Source organism: Hydra vulgaris, chromosome 03 (assembly GCF_038396675.1).
Source record: "Hydra vulgaris chromosome 03, alternate assembly HydraT2T_AEP".
In the NCBI taxonomy this organism is placed as follows: domain Eukaryota; kingdom Metazoa; phylum Cnidaria; class Hydrozoa; order Anthoathecata; family Hydridae; genus Hydra; species Hydra vulgaris.
In genome coordinates, this window is record NC_088922.1 from 58,946,846 (window position 1) to 58,968,492 (window position 21,647).

Genomic DNA, 21,647 nt, shown 5'->3' on the forward strand with positions numbered 1-21,647 from the left:
AGTATTCTGGTCTTCTCCATAAACTTTCCATTTTTTGAAAAAAACATATTATTGAATCTCTCTTTTTTGATTCAGGATGTCCTTAATACACAACACTTGTTTTTATTTCCAGTAACTTTAGAAATACCCAAAAATGAAAAATTATCCTCTCTTTCCCTCTCTCTCTCTATATGTATATATGTATGTATGTATATATATATGTGTATATATATATATATATTATGTATAAATATATATGTATTATGTTTATATATATATATGTGTGTATGTGTGTATATATATATTATATATATATATATATATATATATATATATATATATATATATATATATATATATATATATATATATATATATATATGTATATATATATATTGTTGGGAGAGAATATATAACTTTTTTTCTTAATTTGATTTGAACAATTTAAACTTTATTTTATAATTAAATTTTTTGTGATAGGGTGTAATGGTTGGAATGGGCCAGAAAGATGCTTATGTTGGTAATGAAGCATTTTCTAAAAAAGGGATATTGACTTTATCAAGCCCTTTTAAATTAGATAAAGGTAATATTAAGTTAAATCAATGTTTAGCTCAAATAAAAACTTTTAATGTTTTTTAAAAATTAATTTTTTTTTCATTACTTTAAAATTTTTTATAACAACACTCAGCCACATATAATCCATAGGTCATTCCATATAGTCATGGTTGTGACATTTCTACTGCAAAAGGTGAAACTATAAGCAAGAAACCCAATAAACTTTTTTTTGTTTTGTTATGGTAATGTACCTTTTTTTTTTTTACTTTTGGTCAAGTGCTACTATCTGGAAAATTAATAGTGCATTTTATGCTATAGTTTGATCCCTATGTCAAAATGAAATAAGTCATGGTTGTGACAGCCACAGGAAACGAGCTTGATAAAATTCTAGATACTAAAATGGCTTTATTATTTTATTTTATTGAAACTTTGGTATCAGTATGCAAAATTTACAGGCTTATTGTATTACAGGTTACTTTTTGAGTACATTGAGTATTTTAATTTGATAAAAAAGAAATTTAGTGTGTGAGAAGCAATAACATTTCCAATAATTCTTACAGCATGTTTTTGTTTAATTAGCAAATTATTACTTTTAGGTCACTAGTGCTGCAACATTAGTGTTGCACTAAGCAACATTAGTGATGCACTAAGCAACATTAATGCTGCACTAAGCAACATTAGTGCTGAACTAAGCAACAGTTCTGCACTAAGCAACATTAGTGCTGCACTAAACAACATTAGTGATGCACTAAGCAACATTAGTGCTGCACTAAGCAACATTAGTGCTGCACTAAGCAACATTAGCATAATTTAGATTAATAAAAGTAAATGAATTTCAAACAGGTTTGGTTTAACATCTGTTTGGCTATGTATAAAAGGTCTCTGTTTTTCTCTCTTGACTCTTGTTTTTTTCGTGTTGTCGAAATTTTAAGTATTTTGACTTTTTTTATAGTTGCTTTGGAATTATTGTCAAAATAAAAACCAGGCTTGGTGGTTGTACTTTTTATCATTTTTTTTTTCTCTTAAATTTCTTTTGTTTTTTGCACTAAAAAATACATTTGTAGTCATGCAAGAATTTTATGCGTACGTTGAGTATGGAACTTGTTTAAGTTATTTTGTTTTTTGTAGAAATCTTTCAACAAATTGAAAATATAATTTTTTACAGCATGTATATAATAATTATAATTAATTTTCATTTTTTGTTCATATGTTTAAATAAAAGGGTAGCTAGCAAAAAGTGGTGACATCATGGTTTTGAAAAAATATTCTACTATCAGATAACATTACATTTTAGGTATTTTCAAGCTATATTTTAGCAAAACCAAAGTTTTTAAAAATAAAATATAACTTTATGCAAATATTTTTCTTTACAGCAAAATTAAAAAATAAAAAGCACAATAACAAGTTTTTAATGAAAATTCCTAACAATTCACTTTATTAAAATATTAATTCAAATAAACTTAACAGAACAATATTTTAAATAGTGATTGTTTGTTTGCTGTGTTGTCTGATAGTGGTTTCTTTTTATGCTAAAAATTTCATTTTTAACTCTCCAGAAATAAAGTCTTATGTTTTTAATCTTTTCTGCTAATAGTCATAATATCATATAGCTGACTATAATGTTAATTGGTTTCATCTACAGTCAAATATATTAAATTTATAGTCCAATCTTTAGCTTCATATAACTGCCATGCACTTTGAATAATTGTCTTTTTAACTTTTTGCTATGCTATCCTTTTCAAAGTTCCACCTACCCCATCAATAGCTTATTTTTCGTGGGCTGTAGAAAAAAATTCCACATTAGGAATTTTACCATAAAGTGGATTTAAATTAAGAAGACGGACTATCACTCCAAAATGTTACTTTGTGTGTTTGAATTGGTTGCGTAAGTAATTAAAAAACATATTACAAATATTTTGCATTCCTTAAAAATATATTTGAAAGATATAAAAATTGAGCTGTTTAAGAAAAATACCTTTCAAGGATGCATGTTTTGTAATATTTTTATCTGTTAAATAAACAATTTTTTAAATCTTTACCATAATTTGCAAGATTATTTAAAGTGAAGTTGTTGGAGAGATTGTCTCCAATAAGCACTTTGAACTTGTTTTTAATAAATACAGCTATAGTTTTGGCTAAAATCAAAGTGTATTATTAGTACACCATCCATAATATTATCTATTTGGTGGTGATAAACAGTCACTTGGTGACGTTTAACTAAATTTGAGGTAGCATTTAAAAAAAAACTGTATATGTTGCAACAAAGAATTTTTAATCAATTCTTATAATATATATATATATATATATATATATATATATATATATATATATATATATATATATATATATATATATATATATATATATATATATATATACATATATATACAGGGTGTAAACTAGCCATGTGGAGTCCTGTCAAATGCAGTATTCCCAAATGCTCATAAAATTAAAATTCCCAATTTAAAGATAAAAAAATCTAATTCTCCAAATAAAGTTTGCCAAATCATAAATTAAAGTTTAATAATAATTCTAAAAATTATTGAAAATTTATTATTATTAAATACTAATAGAAAAATAACATGAGAAATTCTAATTGTATAAAACTTGAAATAAAATCTCACTTATTGATATAACTACGCAATTGCATAACTGTGAAAATGTCTCTTGGGAAAAACTTCTTGAGATTGGGGATTTTCCTAACAATTTTAGGGATTTTTTTGTCAACTTGCTTGTAAAGTTCGTTTCTCAAAATTTACAAATAATTCTTTGTAATGTCTTCCAACAACAGCAAATTTTATATAAAAAAGTTAGCAAGAAATAAAGTACCATCTAAAAAAATAACAAATTTGTTTGGTTTAACACCTGAAAATGTTATTTCTTTAAAAGTTTTGCCCGTTAAAAAAAAAAATTATTAAGTCTTACTACAATTTTTGCTGCTAAAAAGTTATCAATAAAATGGTAGCAGGTACCGCAATCATTTGCCGCCCATGGTGTTTCAAGGGCTTTTATTGAAAACCCTTGCCAAAAACTTGTTTAAAGTTATTGAAGATTTTTTAATATCAATAGATATTATATTGCACAATGCTCGTTATGCATGCATGGATACTACCAATGTGAACTCAGGTGAGAAAGGGAGTTTAAGGGCATACTTAGAACATTCAGTCTGGCAACTAATTTGGGTTGGCTGTAGTAGCTGCAGGTTGGCGTAATGCTTTAAACATCTTCTATCTGACTTTGAATGTATAAGGAAGTTTGACATGTTTCTTCTTAATCTTTGAAAATGTTTCAAATATCAACCAATAGTAATTAACTTGCTACAGATAAGTGCCAATGTTCATGGCAATATTGGCAACATTGTTTCTATATTCCGAAGTGCAATTCGATGGACAGCTCACCAAAGATCCTGCTTGACTTTTTTTGGAAATATAACAACTTTTTAATTGCCTTGCTATAACAAGCGAAAAAGAAGCAGAAGCCCTTGGCTTATTTATGCAAGCTTCAAGTAAATAAACAATACTTTCAAATCTGATGTTGTTAGATGTTTTTTCTGCTATTGGTTCTCTTGTACTGTTTCTGCAGTCATCTCAAGAAAATATATTTGTTTGAGTGACATTCCAATACATGTTAAACAAACAGAGTTAAATTTAAATGCAAATATAAACGGATCAGCAAGAAAATACTTTACATTAGAAAATTACAAAAATATGTAATCTACTGCCAGTGACATTTACACATTTCTACCTACATGAAGTTTTGGAAATGTTATCGGTTTTTGATCATTGCCATTTTCTTACAAATATGGCTTATCTGATTGATTACGGGAATGTGGAGTTGTTATTAAATATTTAATATTTTTAATGCAAAAGGAGTAGGAAGCACACTTTGATTTTGAATTACTTAAGGCTTCTACTGAACAACAGCAGCAAAAGTTAAAGAAAAAATGAGTCATACTGTGCTCAAACCTTATGGACTGGTTTAAAAAGAACTAGTTTAAATCAGGTTTTATATACTAACTGCATGTTTTTATTAAATTTATTGTTGATTTTTCCAAAATTTTGTTTTCTATTTTAAAACTAGTAAAAAATAAATTACGCTACCAGTTGTCTCAGAACACACTTAAAAGTCTTTTGGTGATATCAAATAAAAGTCCTGAACAAGGTTTCAAAGACGAAATTCTTGAAAGTTTTATTGAGGAGTTGAAAAAAAGGAAACCCTAACAGAGTTGAATTATAATTAAATATAATTTATATATTTGTTTTACCTCTGAGTTGTAATTAATTTAAAAAACAAAACAGTGTGTCTAATTAATAAGACAAACTGTTTTATCTTATAGGAAATTTTATATTAGTTGTAATTTTTTTAAAAGATGTTTTATAATTGACTTCTTAACCTAGGAAAGTTTAAAAAATTATATAAAATATTTAAACTTATTTTTTAACTGTGTTTGAGAATACGTTATTGGTTTAGTTGTTTTCTTAATTTGCTTGTGTATCAAAAAAGAAATCCATTTACACGAATGCCCACCAGTGAAAAAAGAAATATTTATTCAAAAAAAATACTCTTAAAATGAAAGTAACAATGATATATCAAGATTATAAATAAGTCAAATATATAATTCTTAATATATCCTTGGAAATCGGAGTTTAATTTGTCTAAGAAGCCATGTTTTATTTTGTGTTGATTTTGTATTCATCTTCAATAAATGTTACAGACAGTATTTTTAATTTATTTTTGGCACTGTCCAATCAATGTATGCAGAGCTAAAGTGGTGCAGAAGAGGTATCCTAGAACAAACATTTTACTCTCTTATGTGTGTGTATATATATATTATATATATATATATATATATATATATATATATATATATATATATATATATATATATATATATATATATATATATATGTATATGTATATGTATATGTATATATATATATATATATATATATATATATATATATATGTATATGTATATATATATGTATATATATATATATATGTATATGTATATATATATATATATATATATATATATATATATATATATATATATGTATATATATATATGTATATGTATATATATATATATATATATATGTATATATATATATATATATATATATATATATATATATATATATATATATATATATATATATATATATATATATATATATATATATATATATATATATATATATATATATATATATATATATATATATATATATATATATATATATATATAGTCCTGCATGATAGTCGAAAAGTTTCTTCTATAAATTGTTTTTTTAAATCAAAATTAAAATTTGAATAAATTTTTAAAAAAAACGATAGATTGCTTGCCCAAACCCTCAGTCGATGTAGTGGCACTTCCTTGTAGCAGCAGGCTATATAATCGATGTAGCAGCAGGCTATATGATAGTCGATGTAGCAGCAGACTATAAGATATACTCTTTGCAAGTTTTACTTATTCAGTTTTTTAAAAAACGATAAAACTTAATGTACTTTCATATTTTTAGTTGCTTTAATATTTGAAAACATTAAAATGTCACTAAATTGTTGATGTTGCTTAAATATTTGAAAATATTAAAAATCCGTTAAAAAAATTTTTGGACATTTTTTTAATGTAATTTTCTAAAACAAATTACGTAGTAATAAAATGTAGGTATAAAAAAAAAACAATATTTGAAAAAATATATTAGATATATTTAATGTTAAAAACATTTTTTTTGAAATAATATCTAAACTGACAATAATATCTAAAATGACAAATAAGATTTAACAAATTGTTTTAAATATTGTTTTATATTTTATATTATTTAAATATTGTTTTATAGTCTTTTTATTAGTAAAAATCATTATGACTATGAACAAATATTTTAAAAAATCTGCTATTGTTGTTTTGTTACCTGAAAATATTTTAAAGAAAGCACCTTTAAAAGAAATACACACTGCAATTGTGGCAGATACTATGGCTAATTCATGATGTTTCTGATTTACATAATCTTCTTTAACTGCATTTTGAAAAAGACTTTTTTTTACCATTAAAGTCTTTTTCGACTATTATATAAGGATAGACAACTATATAAGGACAAACAAAAAATAAGATAACAAAAATAGTAAAAATTAGGGATATTATTTTTTTGACAGTATAGCATCATAAAAATTGTTACAAGCAGTTTGTATTTCATACAGTGAGTCAACTAAGGTTTCAAGATCGGTACATCATATCAGTGCAAAAGTGTAAGGAGTTCTACCTAACTGGTAAGCAACCTTGCTGGGAACAGGGTGAGTGGATTTATAAAGATTTAGAGGAGGTTTACTAACTAAAACAAAGTCATCTGAATTACCAAAGCTAGAATGAGTATTGGGCACAGCATTTAGGAGCATTACTTAAGATGATGTCAAGAATAGCTGATTTTTGGGTAAGATATGGATTAAGGTGAATGAGTTGGCGAGATCAACAAATAAAATCAGTAGGTAGTGTATATTAGTTAAAATCTCTCCCTACATTTTCCAAATTCAAAAACAGCCAATTTAATTTTTTGTTAAACATTCTTCCTAATTCCTATGCTACTCTACGGCTAACTATCTACTATCCATCTTAACTTTATTCGCCTCAATTCTGGTTTATAACTACTAATACTTGATCTTTTTTTAGATTCTTTTCTACTACTTTCTTCATTTCAATGCTGATTTAATACTACTAATACTTGGTCTTTCTTAACTTTTTCTCAAATTGATATTATTTTTTATAACACTATTCTATTTCAAACTCTCACTATTATAAATATCGCTATTTTTATTATTGTTATTTTTATTATTATTGTTATTATTATTATAAATAATACTATTATTATTAATAGAATTGTTATTTTTTATCATTATTATTATTATTATCATTTTGATTATTATTACCAATAAAAGTTTTTATTATTATTGTCAATTATTAAAACTGATACTTATATTACTATATTATTTAATATAAGTATCAGTTTTAATAATTGACAATAATAATAAAAACTCCAGTTATTAGTAATAATAATCAAAATGATAATAATAATAATAATAATGATGTTTGATGTATATTATTTTAACCATTTATTTATACAATATATATATATATATGTTTATATATATATATATATAAACAATATATATATATATATATATATATATATATATATATATATATATATATATATATATATATATATATATATATATATATATATAAACAATATATATATATATATATATATATATATATATATATATATATATATATATATATATATATATATATATATATATATATATATATATATATATATATATATATATATATATATATATATATATATATATATATATATATATATATAAACAATATTTATACAAACTAAAATTTAATAAAAGTCTATATAGAAACATTTGCATCAAAAGTAAACTTTTTTTTGATTATTGAAAAATGTTGTCACTGAAATTTGTCCAAAAAGTTTATTTACCTAAATTCTTTATATGTTTTATAAAAAATGCAAATTGCTTTTGAAACATTTTTAATTTTGTTAAAACATCTTAAAGTGATTGAAATTTAATTTTTGTTTTTAAAAATTTTTTAGAAATGTTAAAAAATTTTTTTTAGTAAAAACTTTTACATTTTTCTATTAAAAACATGATCAAAAAATAAAGTTATTTATCAATTTCATTCTATAAGTTTTATTTTCAAAGTAAAATTTTTCGATATAAAGTTGAAAAGATATAAAACTACTGAACAGTATTTCTGATTTGCTGTTGATAGTTTTTTCTATAAACTGTTTTTCAATTCAAAGTGATAAAGTAAACACTTTTCATAGAAACTGATTGAACTATAACTTTTACTTCAATATATTTTTTTTTTTTAACATCTTCACTTCCAAGGCTGCAAGCAAACACTATTAGAGTTGAAAAATGCATGAGAAACGTGTACTCAAAGTTCGAACAATAATATCTGCTGAGTACAAAGGTTCTTCAACAGTAGTAGTTCTTATTGCAAATAGTTGTTCTTGTAATCTTTTATAAATATTTTAGTAAAAAACGTACAATGAAATAATTGTTTTTGTAATTTTTTTTAGTCATTTCAATACTCCTCATAAAATGAAATTATTGTTTTTGTTAATTTTTTTAATTATTTAAATACTCCTCTTAAAATGAAATAATCATTCTTGTAGTTTTTTTAGTCATTTGAAGGCCATATTAAAGAGTTAAGTTAAAATACTCTTAAAAAATTTTATTTATTTATATTCCTAAATTGAAGTGAAATTTGCTGTTTGGTTAGCAAAGTTAGTTAAGCAAGACTACTGATTCTTCTTTATTGGATGTTTACAATACAGCAGTGCATTGGTAAAATTTCAAAAGAAAAAATTAGATAGTAAAGAGTAGTAGTAGGTTGTAAGTTGTAAGTAAAAAGATGATAAGTTTATAAAAGAGGTGCACCTAATATTAGTTCAAATTTTAAAAAAATTAAATAATTATCAGTGGGTGGCATTTGTTGACCTTAAAAATGCTTTTGACTCATTATCACAGGTGTGGTGGACTTTGAGGTAATTAGGTGTTTAACAAATGCTGGTAACAGTTGTGACATCTTCTCTTGTTGTGATAAAAATTATCACAACAAAAGATGATGTAAGTTTTTTAAAGTAAACTTACTTTTTATTATTCTCTTAGAACATCTCTCTTTAAAATTTAGTGTTAGTTTACCATGGTAGCTATTCTAAGCAATTCATTTATGTTTAATTACAGATTGAAGAATTACTATTAAAACTTCTGTGAAAAATTTGAGCGTAAGAAAAAGGACTCAAGACAAGCACAAATAAAACAAAGTTTCAATAATGAAAAATGAGCAATAGTATCAATAATAAGGGCAAATCTGTTATTCTCTTCCTCTACAAGAACAAAGTGTGAACCATACAAGAGCCTCTCTTGTATGGTTCACACTTTGTTACCTCACCTAAAGACATAGCTGAATTGTTCACCAAGAACTTTTCATCAATATCATCTCTTGATTCCACTAGTTGCGTTCTACCTGATTTAGTTGTCAAACAGTTTAATCAATTGAACGACATTTGTATCACTCCAGTTTCTGTATCTAATTATGTTATCCCTATTTTCAAAAATTCTGGAGAGCAATCTAACTTGTTTTAATACCGTCTTATTAGTCTTCTTCCTATCATAAGCAAGGTTTTTGAATCTTTAATCAACAAACCCTTAATCTCTCATCTTGAATCTAATAACTTACTTTCTGATATCAATATGGATTTCAATCTTCTTGTTCTACAGCTGATTTGCTAACACTAATAACTGATAGGTTTTTATCGTGCATTAGATAAAGGTGGAGAGGTTAAGGCCATTGCTCTTGACATTTCTAAAGCTTTTGATAAAGTTTGGCATGCTGGTCTTCTCCATAAACTTTCTTCTTACAGTGTATCTGGTAACATCTTTAAGATTATTGAATCCTTCCATTCCAATTGTTGTACAAAAGTTATCCTTGATGGACAGCACTCTTCTTCATATTCTGTAGCTTCAGGGGCTCCTCAAGGTTGAATCCTTGGCCCTATACTCTTTTTAATATACATTAACGATCTTCCAGATATTCTCACATCTAAGGTAGCATTGTTTGCTGATGATACTACCATTTATTCTTGTCATGATAAGAATAAATGGGGCTCACAGTGGCTGGTGAATTTTCATTCAGATAAAACTCAATTTTTTTCAGCCAATTGTTATCGCAATAATTTAGATATTCCTATATTTATGAATGGTAATGTACTCGATGAGTCATCTACCCTTCATTTTCCAGGATTAACTCTTACTTCCAATCTTTTATGGAAACCATAAATCAAATTAAGCTTGATAAAAAGATGAAACTTTAATGGATGCAAAATTAGCATCTATTAAAGTTTCATCTTTTTATCAAGCTCGACACTTTCTTACTCCAGTTTCTTGGGGGGGGGGGGGGATCTTCTAATAATGCTCTTTCTTTTTTAGACAAGGTGCAAAAATACATTGTAAACCACGTTGGACCTGCTCTTGCAGCCAACCTCCAACAATTATCACATTGTGGTAATGTTACTTCTCCTTCTCTTTTCTACTGCTCTGAAGAGCTAGCATCTCTTGTACTAAAGTTTATTCTTGTGTTGCTTGTCATTCAATTAAGTCTCATCCCTTTTCTGTGACTGTTCCTTAATGCTCCAAAAACTCTTAATCCTCTATTTTTTTTCCTTAAACATCAGTACTTTGGAATTGGCTTTCTTTACCTCGCTTTCTTGATTCATATAATTTGCATTTTTTTGCAGTCGTCTATCAATCATTATCTTGCTCTACAATCTTTATCTTTTCTCTTCCAGTAACTTTCAACTCTAATAATGGTTGCTTGCAGCCTTGTTGGAAGAAAAGATATTAACAAACTGTACAAACAACTCTGTTGTTTGTACAGTTTGTTAGTAAGAGCATTACAAGATATCTAGTGGACTACAAGATATGTAGTGGTCTACAAGATATGTCTAAAAGGTGTCTAATTGTTGTTTCAAGTGTATAAAGAACAATCCAAAAAAAAATCTAAAAAAATAATGTTTGTTGGTATGTTTAGTTATATTAGAAATACACTGTTTGTAGATCTGTTAAAATTAAAATCTAAGTTACTTTCCAAGATTTTAAGCTACTTTCAAATAAACCATGTTTACCAAAAAATGTCTGGTTTAAATATCTGTGGCACAACTAAGCACAATTTAATATCACTATTTAGGTACAATTTAACTAAATCATTTGTTAACATTTGTGGTTTTAAATTAAAAGAATTTTCTATAATTAGAATAATATCTACCACTTTTGCAAGCAAGGAAAGTCAGCAAATATATAGAATATTAGAATTTTTACCAGGAAAAGGAAAAGATCAATTAATTTACTCATTACTATTAAGCAGAAAATCACAAAGTTAAAGAAACATCTGCTTAGAACTTTTTCGCAGATACAAACCTCAAGCTTTTTTCAATAAAAACCTGATTAAAAAAAAAAACCTGATAAAAAATCCCAAAAATGTCAAATTTTCAAATGAAAGCCTTAATAACTTTCAGGTAAACACTGGAATATCTTCAAATGAAAAAATGAAATTTTTTAATTGTATTAGATCTAATATAGTTAAAAAGGCTGTCCCTGCATATCACTGAAAAGCAAAAGGAAAGTTTGAATATTTTTAAATCACGAAGCAGAAGAAATTAATCTGCTGTCAACAAAGAAGAACAGCAGACCAGAAAACCTAAAGTGAAGTTAATTTTTGTGTTTATAGGGTTAGCAAGGAAATAAATCAAGACTGATGGTTTTTCTAGTGTATTGGTGAGATGTGGAAGAGTTTATGGTAATGTAGTTGTGCATAAATGTAAAATTCAAAGTGATTGGAAAAACATTGAGGGTAAAAAAATAGTCGGAAATAATGAGATGGTAAAAATTTATAAAGGAGGCAGAGATGCACAAAATAATAGTTCAAAAAAAAAGTTCAAAAAAAGATGGATAGCATTTGTTGACTAGTGCTCAGTTTTTTCTTATTATTGTCTTGAAATATTATAGTATAATTTTTCAATAATAAAAATAGCATTAATAAAACAAAATTTATGTTTAGTAAAAAATGAGCTAGCAGAAAATAACAAAGTTTGAATGAAAACTTTTTTGTACTGTTTGTATCAAGAGAATAATTAAGATGTATCTGGGCTAAGTTTAGAGAGTTATCTTTACTTTTAAGAGCATGGGAGGCAATATTAAAGATTAAAAAAAGTTTTACAACACATATGTTTAAATTGTTAGAATTTAGGATGGCAAGAAAACATGGTCAACAAAGTTTTATGTGCCCAGCATCTAGAAAGATGTTGATCTAAATTTGATCATTCAAAAAATTTTTTTTGGAACAATTAAATTCTTCCAAATTCACATTGACTATTTGATGCTAAAATATCTAAAGTAATCCGTGAAGTATGCAGAATAACTTAATGCAGAAAGAAAGATGTAAAAAGCATCTATTTTTCTCTCATAATCAAAATTGTTACACAGGATAAAGAATACTTTTGTTTTAGTTTTTCTATATATATACATATATATATATACACACACACATATATATATACATACATATATATATATATATATATATATATATATATATATATATATATATATATATATATATATATATATATATATATATATGTTTATATATATAGTTATATGTATTTATATATATAGTTATATATATTTATATATATAGTTATATATATTTATATATATAGTTATATATATTTATATATATATACACACACATATATATATATATATATATATATATATATATACACACATATAGATATATTATACATATATAGATATATTTTTATGTAGTTATGGTCTTTCTTGCAGAATATAATCTTTATTGAAATGTGATCAAGCTTTTGAATTATCAGTGATCTTAAATAAGCTAAGATGAAATGTTGTCCATAACCCAATAACATAATAATTCAGAAATGTCCATAAATCAATTATTTGTAGATCACTCAACTCAATTATTTCAAAACTGATTCCACCCATCAAACTTCTTAATGTTGTGAACCATTTTTTCAAAGCATTTAAAGATGTTTGAATAATGGGCCAGTTAATAATAAACTGACACATGAAACCTGCTGAAGTTTCTCCTACATTATCTTTTCTTTACATAGTTCTCATGGTGTTTTTAAAATACTGACCATACCTGGTGCTTCATATATTGGATTGTTTTATGGTTTTATGTATTCCTATTTTAAACTGAAAATCGCTAACTTTCTGAATTCCATACGTATTAACACCATCAGATGATTTTTTTGATTTTTAAAAAAATCAAAAAAATCGACATTTTAAGATGACATTTTTATTTTATTTTTTAACTTAATTTATCTAATATATCATAAATTTTACAATATATTAGATAATATATTATAAAAATTTTTATATAGTTGATAGTTTGATATTTTATATTATAGGATCTGAAACATACAGTACAAAACCATTGCAACCCATAGGTGATACAGGTAACATAGGTAAATAGCTTGAGAAAAATAAATTTTTTTTTTAATTGTTCAAAACTAATTCAAACACTGATTATCAGATATCATTATTAATTTATCATACATCAACATCAACTAGTGATATTTTTCCCCCAAGTTTTGACATTTTCAAAGATTTTCAACAGAATTATTGGTTTCTAAATAGTTTTTATACAGACTATCATGTCCTGATGTACAATTCTAGAACATGAGATAGATGAAGACCAAAGCTTGATGTTAGAAAGCTAAGTTGCTTTTAAGTTGATACAACAACCTAAAATGCTGCAAATGGTATGAGGTTAACATGATTAAAAAAAGAAACAGTAATCTTTGTAAAAATAAGTTTGGTAAATGTTTTTTAAGCAAGTCGAAGCCATTACTGTTAAAATATAAGTTTTTTAAGCAAGTAGAAGCCATTACTGTTAAAGTATAAGTTTTTTAAGCAAGTAGAAGCCATTACTGTTAAAAGAATTTGATTACATCAAGTGTTACATGAATAACTAGTTGTAGGTAAAACAAGAAGCAATTGCTCAGTGTAACTGGTTGTGAAACTATTTGAATAAAATAAAAAAATATTTATTCTTATAATTTTCAGAAGTTCAAGTTTGATTGTTAGATTAGGTTTAGCTATGTTTACATTGTATTTTTATTTATTGTCTAAAAGAAAAAATAAGTGTCTAATTAGATTTGTCTAAAGATATTAATGTAAAAATGTGTACTGTGCACAAAAATTTCTAAATGTATACAAAAGTAGGAAGTCTTTTATCTTTTACTTGAAAGAACTAATGAAGAATTTTAGACTTTATAAAGGAAAAAAACAATGTTTACTATAAAAAGCAACTTTTATGAGTTTACCCATATGCATAAAAAGCAGCAGTACTTCATGTAATCCTTTTGAATATCAGTTAAAGGTTTTGAATCAGCTTAGCTTTCTATTGATCGCTATGCTTGGTTAGGAGTAATAAAGATTTGGCTGTTTCAGATCACTGTTTGGTCTTCTTAAAATAAATCAATTGAATTCTCATTAACTTGAATTTTCATGTTGAAAAACTGCTTTTAAGCTGAAATGTTACTATCTTTGACGACCACTAAGCATTCTTTATATCACAAGTTTTATTTGTTTAAGTTTTATTTTAAACCTTTAAAATAGTTTTTTTAGTTTGTGAGTTCCTCTCAAAAAGGCTACAACTAATCATTATCTAAGTTGGTAGATAACAAAAAGCCAAGAAGAGTGTTTAATATCAAGAAAGACAGAAGAAATACTGCAAATTGTATGAGTGATGGAATGTTAGACGGAAGATAAAACATGAAATTCATTATGTTTGAAATTAAATTTATTATATAATGCTTATAATTCAATGTTTCATTATATTTTTGCTTTTGTTTATGTTTTTACAAACCATAGTCAAAACCAAGCCCCACATATCAAGAAATCCAATAATTTTTTATTATATATAATATGCCAATATGTCTTTACCTAAGACTCATTTTTCTTAAAAAAGCAGTGATGTCATTTTTCTTAAATAAAAAATAGTGATGTTATTTTTCTTAAAAAAGCATAGTGATGTTGTTTTTCTTAAAAAAAGCATAGTGATGTTATTAACTTTGATTAAATTGACTAAAAGTAGACTAGTCAAAAGTTGAAATTAGTCGACTTTGAAAAATTGAGTATTTGATTTTGTAGGTTTTTTACTAATAAACTAAAATTTGATCTAGTTTATCATCCTAACATCCTTATTTCTATTTTTTCACTTGGTTTAAATTTATCAATTTTTTTTTTTTAAAGAGATATCTTTTTTAGTAGTTTGAAATAAATGAAACTTTTTATTTGAGCCATGAAAATAGTTTTAATTGAGCAATGCATAATAATATTATTCATAGCAGTTTTTTTAATTTAGCTAAAATGTTTTTAATCTGATTTGCTGTCGCATTACCTTAATTCTTAGCTTACCGTCTAAATTTATTAAATATAATAAATTTAACAATTTTAAATAATAAATTTAATAATTGTATAATGAAATAACAACAATAATATGTGTATATAACAAAGTAAATTTGATGTTGACAAACAAACAAAAAAAATTTTAATTACATTTCTCTGTGTAGGAAAAACATATACATCAGCACTTTTTGCACCAGCAATGATGCAGTGCATGAAAAGCCTTTCTGATGACCAACCCTTAGGTATAGTTATAAATTTGCATATATTGTTATATAACACTATACTCAGACTGACAAATATATTTGATAACATTATCTTTTTTAAAGGGAAATGCTTATGACTGTTTTATGTATGTGACTTTATGTTAAAGTCACACATTTACCTTAAAGTCACTTATATTTACATAAAATAAATGTGATTCCGAATCAAAATGTCCATCGCAAGCTCAATATTTTAATTGCTTGGGAAAACTTTTGATGTTAGTTGACATAATGAAAGGGGTTTAATATTTGGGGAATTAAAATTATAATGGGGGTTTAATATCTGGCTGAAGATCATTCTCTATGAAACTTAGAAAAAGTGTTTTGCACATATCAATAGTGGTTTTAATTGTATGAGAATGAGCAATGTTGGTCATACTGCCCAATGTCCATTTTTAAAGAGAGATTTCCTATATGAATTATATTATATAGATTCTTATTTCCATCAATAATTAACAAGCATTGATAGGATAGTTCTCTACACCAGGTCAAGAATCTCTGATGAGGAAAGTATTGAATTTTTTAATAATAAACAGACTCACAATCCATAAAATGACAGGCAACTGCTGCCTAGGTCTAAAGGCAGCAGTTGCCTGTCATTTTATGGATTGTGTATCAATTGGATTGTGACAATGTTTGCAACATTGGATCAGAAGACCTAGGTAAGTCTCCTGCAACACTAAAGCAGGAGACTTACCTAGGTCTTCTGATCCAATGTTGCAAAAGATCTAGGATTTTCTAGGACCTTGAACCTTTTTTAAGAACAGTAAAAAAATTTAAAAAAAAATTCAATACTTTTTTCATCAGAAATTCTCATAATATAAAATTGTTATCCAAACAGTTTTTCTGTTGACCTTGTTAACTCTTCACCAATCTTTGATTTTCTTTTACAATTCAGGCCCACACCCTTTGTGTTTTATAGAATGCTCTATTTGTTCTGCAATATGCTGAAAAAGCATTTTAAGGTGGTAGACCACTAATGAATTAAATTCCTTCAAAAATTACATTTTAGATATTATTCACATCTAAATTGATTATAATTTACTTTTAAATGACAAAATAAAAAAGAATTGGTTTCAGAAATTTGGTCGCAGAAACCCCAAAATACCATCATTTCATTGCTCTGATTATCTCAAAAATTATTTGTGCTATTGACTTTTCAATGTTAACCAAAATCAAAAAAATATATTGAACAGATTTTTTTTTTATAAGAAAAACACTTAAAGATAAAAAAAGAGGCATTTTGATCATATTTGAACTTTAAAGTCTTTATTGGATTTTCATAATGTCATAAAAGTGGTAGGGGACATCCATTACGACAAAAAGGAACAACTCCTGAAAATTTCATGAAAATCGATTAAGAAAATCTTGAGATATTCAACAAAAAGTTGTGAATTTTAAAAATTAAAAAAATTATTAAAATAAAAATAAAAGTCTAACCTATTGACAATTGTTATAATTTCAAAATTTTCAAAGTTTCATTTAAAAAAAATTTGATTTTGTATTTAGTTTCAATTAAAAACTCCAGTTTTATTTTACTAGTAAATAAATATCAAGTATAATTTACTTAAAAACCTAATATTATCAATGACTAATATCAAGTATAATTTATTTGATAGTATATATACTATATATACTATCAAGTATAATTTACTTGATATTTATAATATACTTATATAATATACTAATACCAAGTATAATATATACTATATCTACTATCAAGTATATATTTTATTTACTAGTAACAACTATTGACATGAAACTGATAATAAATTTAGTTTATATAATAAATAAATAAACTAAATTTATTATACACCATAACAGATTTCCTCATTAACTACAGTATGCTCATTGTAACTTTATTTTTAGAATATAAACTTATTTTCAGAACTTCTTTGCTGTGGCATTCATGCTAACTTTAGCTATGTAACTGTTAACTGTTATAATTTCTTTGTTTAACAAATTAAAAGATTTTCTTCAGACATTTTTATAAAACCACAAAACTTTTCTGTACTATGGTATTCTTTACCCATTTCTCATATTTGAAATTAGGAGACAGTTATAAACCACATTCTTTTTAGCATCATAAAAAGTTATAATTTAAAAGTTATATTTGTAGAAATTTTTGACAACAAACAATCACAGCAATTATTTTATCTCATAAGTCGGTGCTCAGAAATATGTAGCAGTCATTTGTAACATTGAACTGATCACAAGTAGCAGAACTATTATTTTTATTTACCAAATCATTATTTACAATTTTTACAGAAGTTAATACTACAAATTTTTACTATGCTACATTTAAATTTTAGTTCATACAAATTAGTTGATTGTATTATTTTAATGTTTGTTAATTGATTTTGGTTTCCTGTTAAGGGTTTAAATTTTTTACTATGCCTTATTTTATTTCCTATGTCTTTTAATAATGTCTGTTTAAAAAGCTTAGGACCCCAAATTCAAGTCATTATTGACTGTGGTATTAAAAAGATTGTAAATACATTAAGAAGGTTCCTATAATAATGCACAATAAACCCAACATGTACTTATTGTATGTGCAACATTCAAGTCATTTCATTAATAGGCAAGATTTAACAAATTCTCACAAAAATAGAATAACACATTCATTATTAGAAGTTACACAATTTTTTAGAGCAGCGTTAAAAATAGTCAAAATATTTAAGGAGACATTTATTGAAAATAGAATTATTACATTAATTAACAAAAACATAATAATTGACAGTACAAATAAACTTTGTGACAATTAAGTTAATCTTACCTTAATTGCGGCAAGTTAAATTTTTGTTATACTATTAGCTAATTATAAACATAGTAAATTTCAAATCATTAAAACTTGCGTAATTAAAATCATATTTTAACAGTAGACAAAGTAAAATAGTGATAATAGAATGCATAGATAAAACTAAAGAAATAAAATAACCATAATAAAAATTTAACTTTTAATGTTTGTAATACATAATTTTTGCAGTGAAATATAACCCTACTATCCTGAGATAATTAAAGTAAGTATGTATATATATATATATATATATATATATATATATATATATATATATATATATATATATATATATATATATATATATATATATATATATATATATATATATATATGCATGTATATATACATATACATGTATCTAAAAAAGCTAAAATATCTTAACTTTAAGATCAGAATCTTACAGAAATATTAGCTGTAAGCCTAGCTAAGATTTTACAGAAAGATGTAAAAGTTATTTACTGTAAGAATCATAAGAATCATGAATAAACTTAACTAAAAATGAAAAATAAAATAAAATTTAAAAATCACCAATATAATAAGTAGTAAAAAGAAAAACTGGCTAATGTCTCTATTTGATGGCTAATGTCTCTATTTGATGATGCCTATATTTAAATTAACTAAAATAATAAAATTGAACTTTAAATTTTAAATTTAAAATTTAATAAAATTTATTTTATGAGTGTAAGTGAAATTGATAAAAATGAGTTACAAAATTTATAAATTGTTAAAATGAATTTAACTTACAACAACTTAGCAACTAATCAAACAAGTTTTATTTTAAAATACGCATAAGTAACTGTATAACTTCATAACATTAAGCATAAGTAACTGTACAACTTCATAACATGAAACTATTAAACTAAAAATAAAGATGATTTAATTAAGACCTAAGACTTGCTGTAGCACTAAAACCTAAGTTAAAACATTTTTATTCAAATTTAAACATTTGGAACAAAATAATTTGTTAAAATAGAAACAAACAAAAAAAAGCATATTTAAGGTTTATATAAAACTTTTAAAAGTAAAATAAACTTTATAAAATCTGTAAAACTTACAACCTGTAACCACCACACAGTGTTATAAAATAGGTTCTAACCTTAACTTTTTGACCCGGGAAAACCCTTTGGTGGAATGATAGCCCTTACTATGGGGATCACTTACATATAAGTATCAAAATCAGATTACAATGTCCTGGCAAGTTATTTACATTTGAATTTTCATCTCACAAAACGTGTTTTAAACGTTTAATATATGTATTAATACATGTTAAAACATAATATAGACATATTAAACAAGTCTTGTGTTTAATAAAATACTTTATTAATTGCACAAACATGCAAAATGAGAGCTTATTTTCATTTTTATAGTTTTAAAAATCTCCAATTTACATAAATATAAATAAGGAAAGCAAAATATTATATTCTTAAAGTTATCCTTTTGTACCTTTGCCAATGTGAAAGTTGTGATGCATTGCTTCTGTTGTGTGTTCTGTCACAAGCTTTTCTGATATTGGAACCAGCTGACTTGAAGAGTGAGACATTTTTTTCCAGAGATTCAAAAGTCCTCAATTTCCCTTGATTTACAAGTTCTTTTGAACCAGATTCACTCCAGTTGCAAGGATGTGCGCTTGATTGTGCTTGAAGCCTTCAAATAATATTAGCAAGTTTTAGATCACAGGACATGACAAACTCCTGGTCTTTCGATTTAATCAACTCAAATACTTGCAAAACACTAGTATAATTTTCTTGAAACTCCTCAGAGACAGCAATGATGAGTTGTTGTTTTACACTAGTGTCCTCTTAAAAACCTTGCTTGTGCAGTTGAGTTTTGCTGGGGAAATGCAAGGTTCATGATTTAATTCAATAATTCCCAGGCAAACTTTCAGAAACCCACCTCCTCCGTCAATTCCAATCTTTACAATGTGATTTTTTGATATACTTCTCATAGCTATAATTTCATTTTTATGCTCATGGAAGTCCTTGCAATGTATGACAGTCCTCACATATCCAGCGTGATCTTGAATTAATGAACCTGTGAAATGATGTATAAGTTGCTTGCTGAATTTGTCAAATTTTATGGTATAATTTTTTTCAACAATCTGTTGTGAGGTTGACTGATTAATTGTAGCTGCTAACCTCTTAATGAGATTATTTGAAACCCCTGTGTTTGCTTGAACTTCAGCCAGGTCTTTTACACTTATTGATGAATTTGGAGAAAAAAGTTGTCTAGCTGATGACGAACCTATAGTGAATACAAAAAGTTAAAAATTTAACCTGTCATTAATTTCAGCTATAAAAAACTAAATTCATACTTAGTGTTACTGGAACCATTCTTGCACCATAAGGTTGACTTAATTGAACAGTTCCTTGTGGAGAAGGAGCTTTATTTGAAACAACAAGAGCTGCAATTCTTTCTGATGCCAAAGGATTCTTTGTTACAACAGAAACAAGATTATTTCTCAAAGCGCCTTTTGTGCATTTGTGAGGCAATCCTCTGCCAATAATTGAAAAACAGTCTGAGCATCTTTTTTCTACTGTTGAAGAAGGTGTTCTAGCTGCTGAACTTTGTGCGAATTCAATTTTCATTTAAGCATTGTATCTCAGTTTTCCAATTAAACAGATCAGAGTTTCTGGTCAAAGTTTTATAGTCTCAAACTTATACAATGATGGGAGTGTTTTGTCCTCTCCACTTTCCTTACTTTGTAAACAAGAGCGACATTTTTCACATATTCCAAATGGAACTTTGTCATCATTAAAGTCGATTTTCTCTTTCAGTATAATCTGACATCTTTCATTTAGATTTGGTGTTAACTCTTGTTGACATTTACTAAAATAAAGAAAACAAACAGTTTTCCTGCATTTTTGGTGGTTTTAAGCAGTATTTGGCATTTTTGGTAAAATTAGATGTGCTCATTTTAGCTCTCATAAGTAAAGTAAAAACAACGTGCTTTTTCCCAGAATTCAAAAGTAGAAAATTATTCTAAAAATAATTTATGTCATAATTAA

The 21,647-nt window shown here is 25.4% G+C and overlaps 1 protein-coding gene across 3 annotated transcripts in view; it reads left to right on the forward strand.

Annotated features, from left to right (window-relative positions):
- The window catches only part of LOC101241649 (protein mono-ADP-ribosyltransferase PARP4), a 199,269-nt gene that overhangs the window by 93,703 nt on the left and 83,919 nt on the right, over positions 1-21,647 (forward strand). For all 3 annotated transcript variants that reach the window (XM_065793816.1, XM_065793817.1, XM_065793818.1), the window contains exons 39-41: positions 460-562; positions 13,578-13,634; positions 15,747-15,824. In XM_065793816.1, the coding sequence (XP_065649888.1) occupies positions 460-562; positions 13,578-13,634; positions 15,747-15,824 (238 nt within the window). The remainder of the gene's footprint in view (positions 1-459; positions 563-13,577; positions 13,635-15,746; positions 15,825-21,647) is intronic.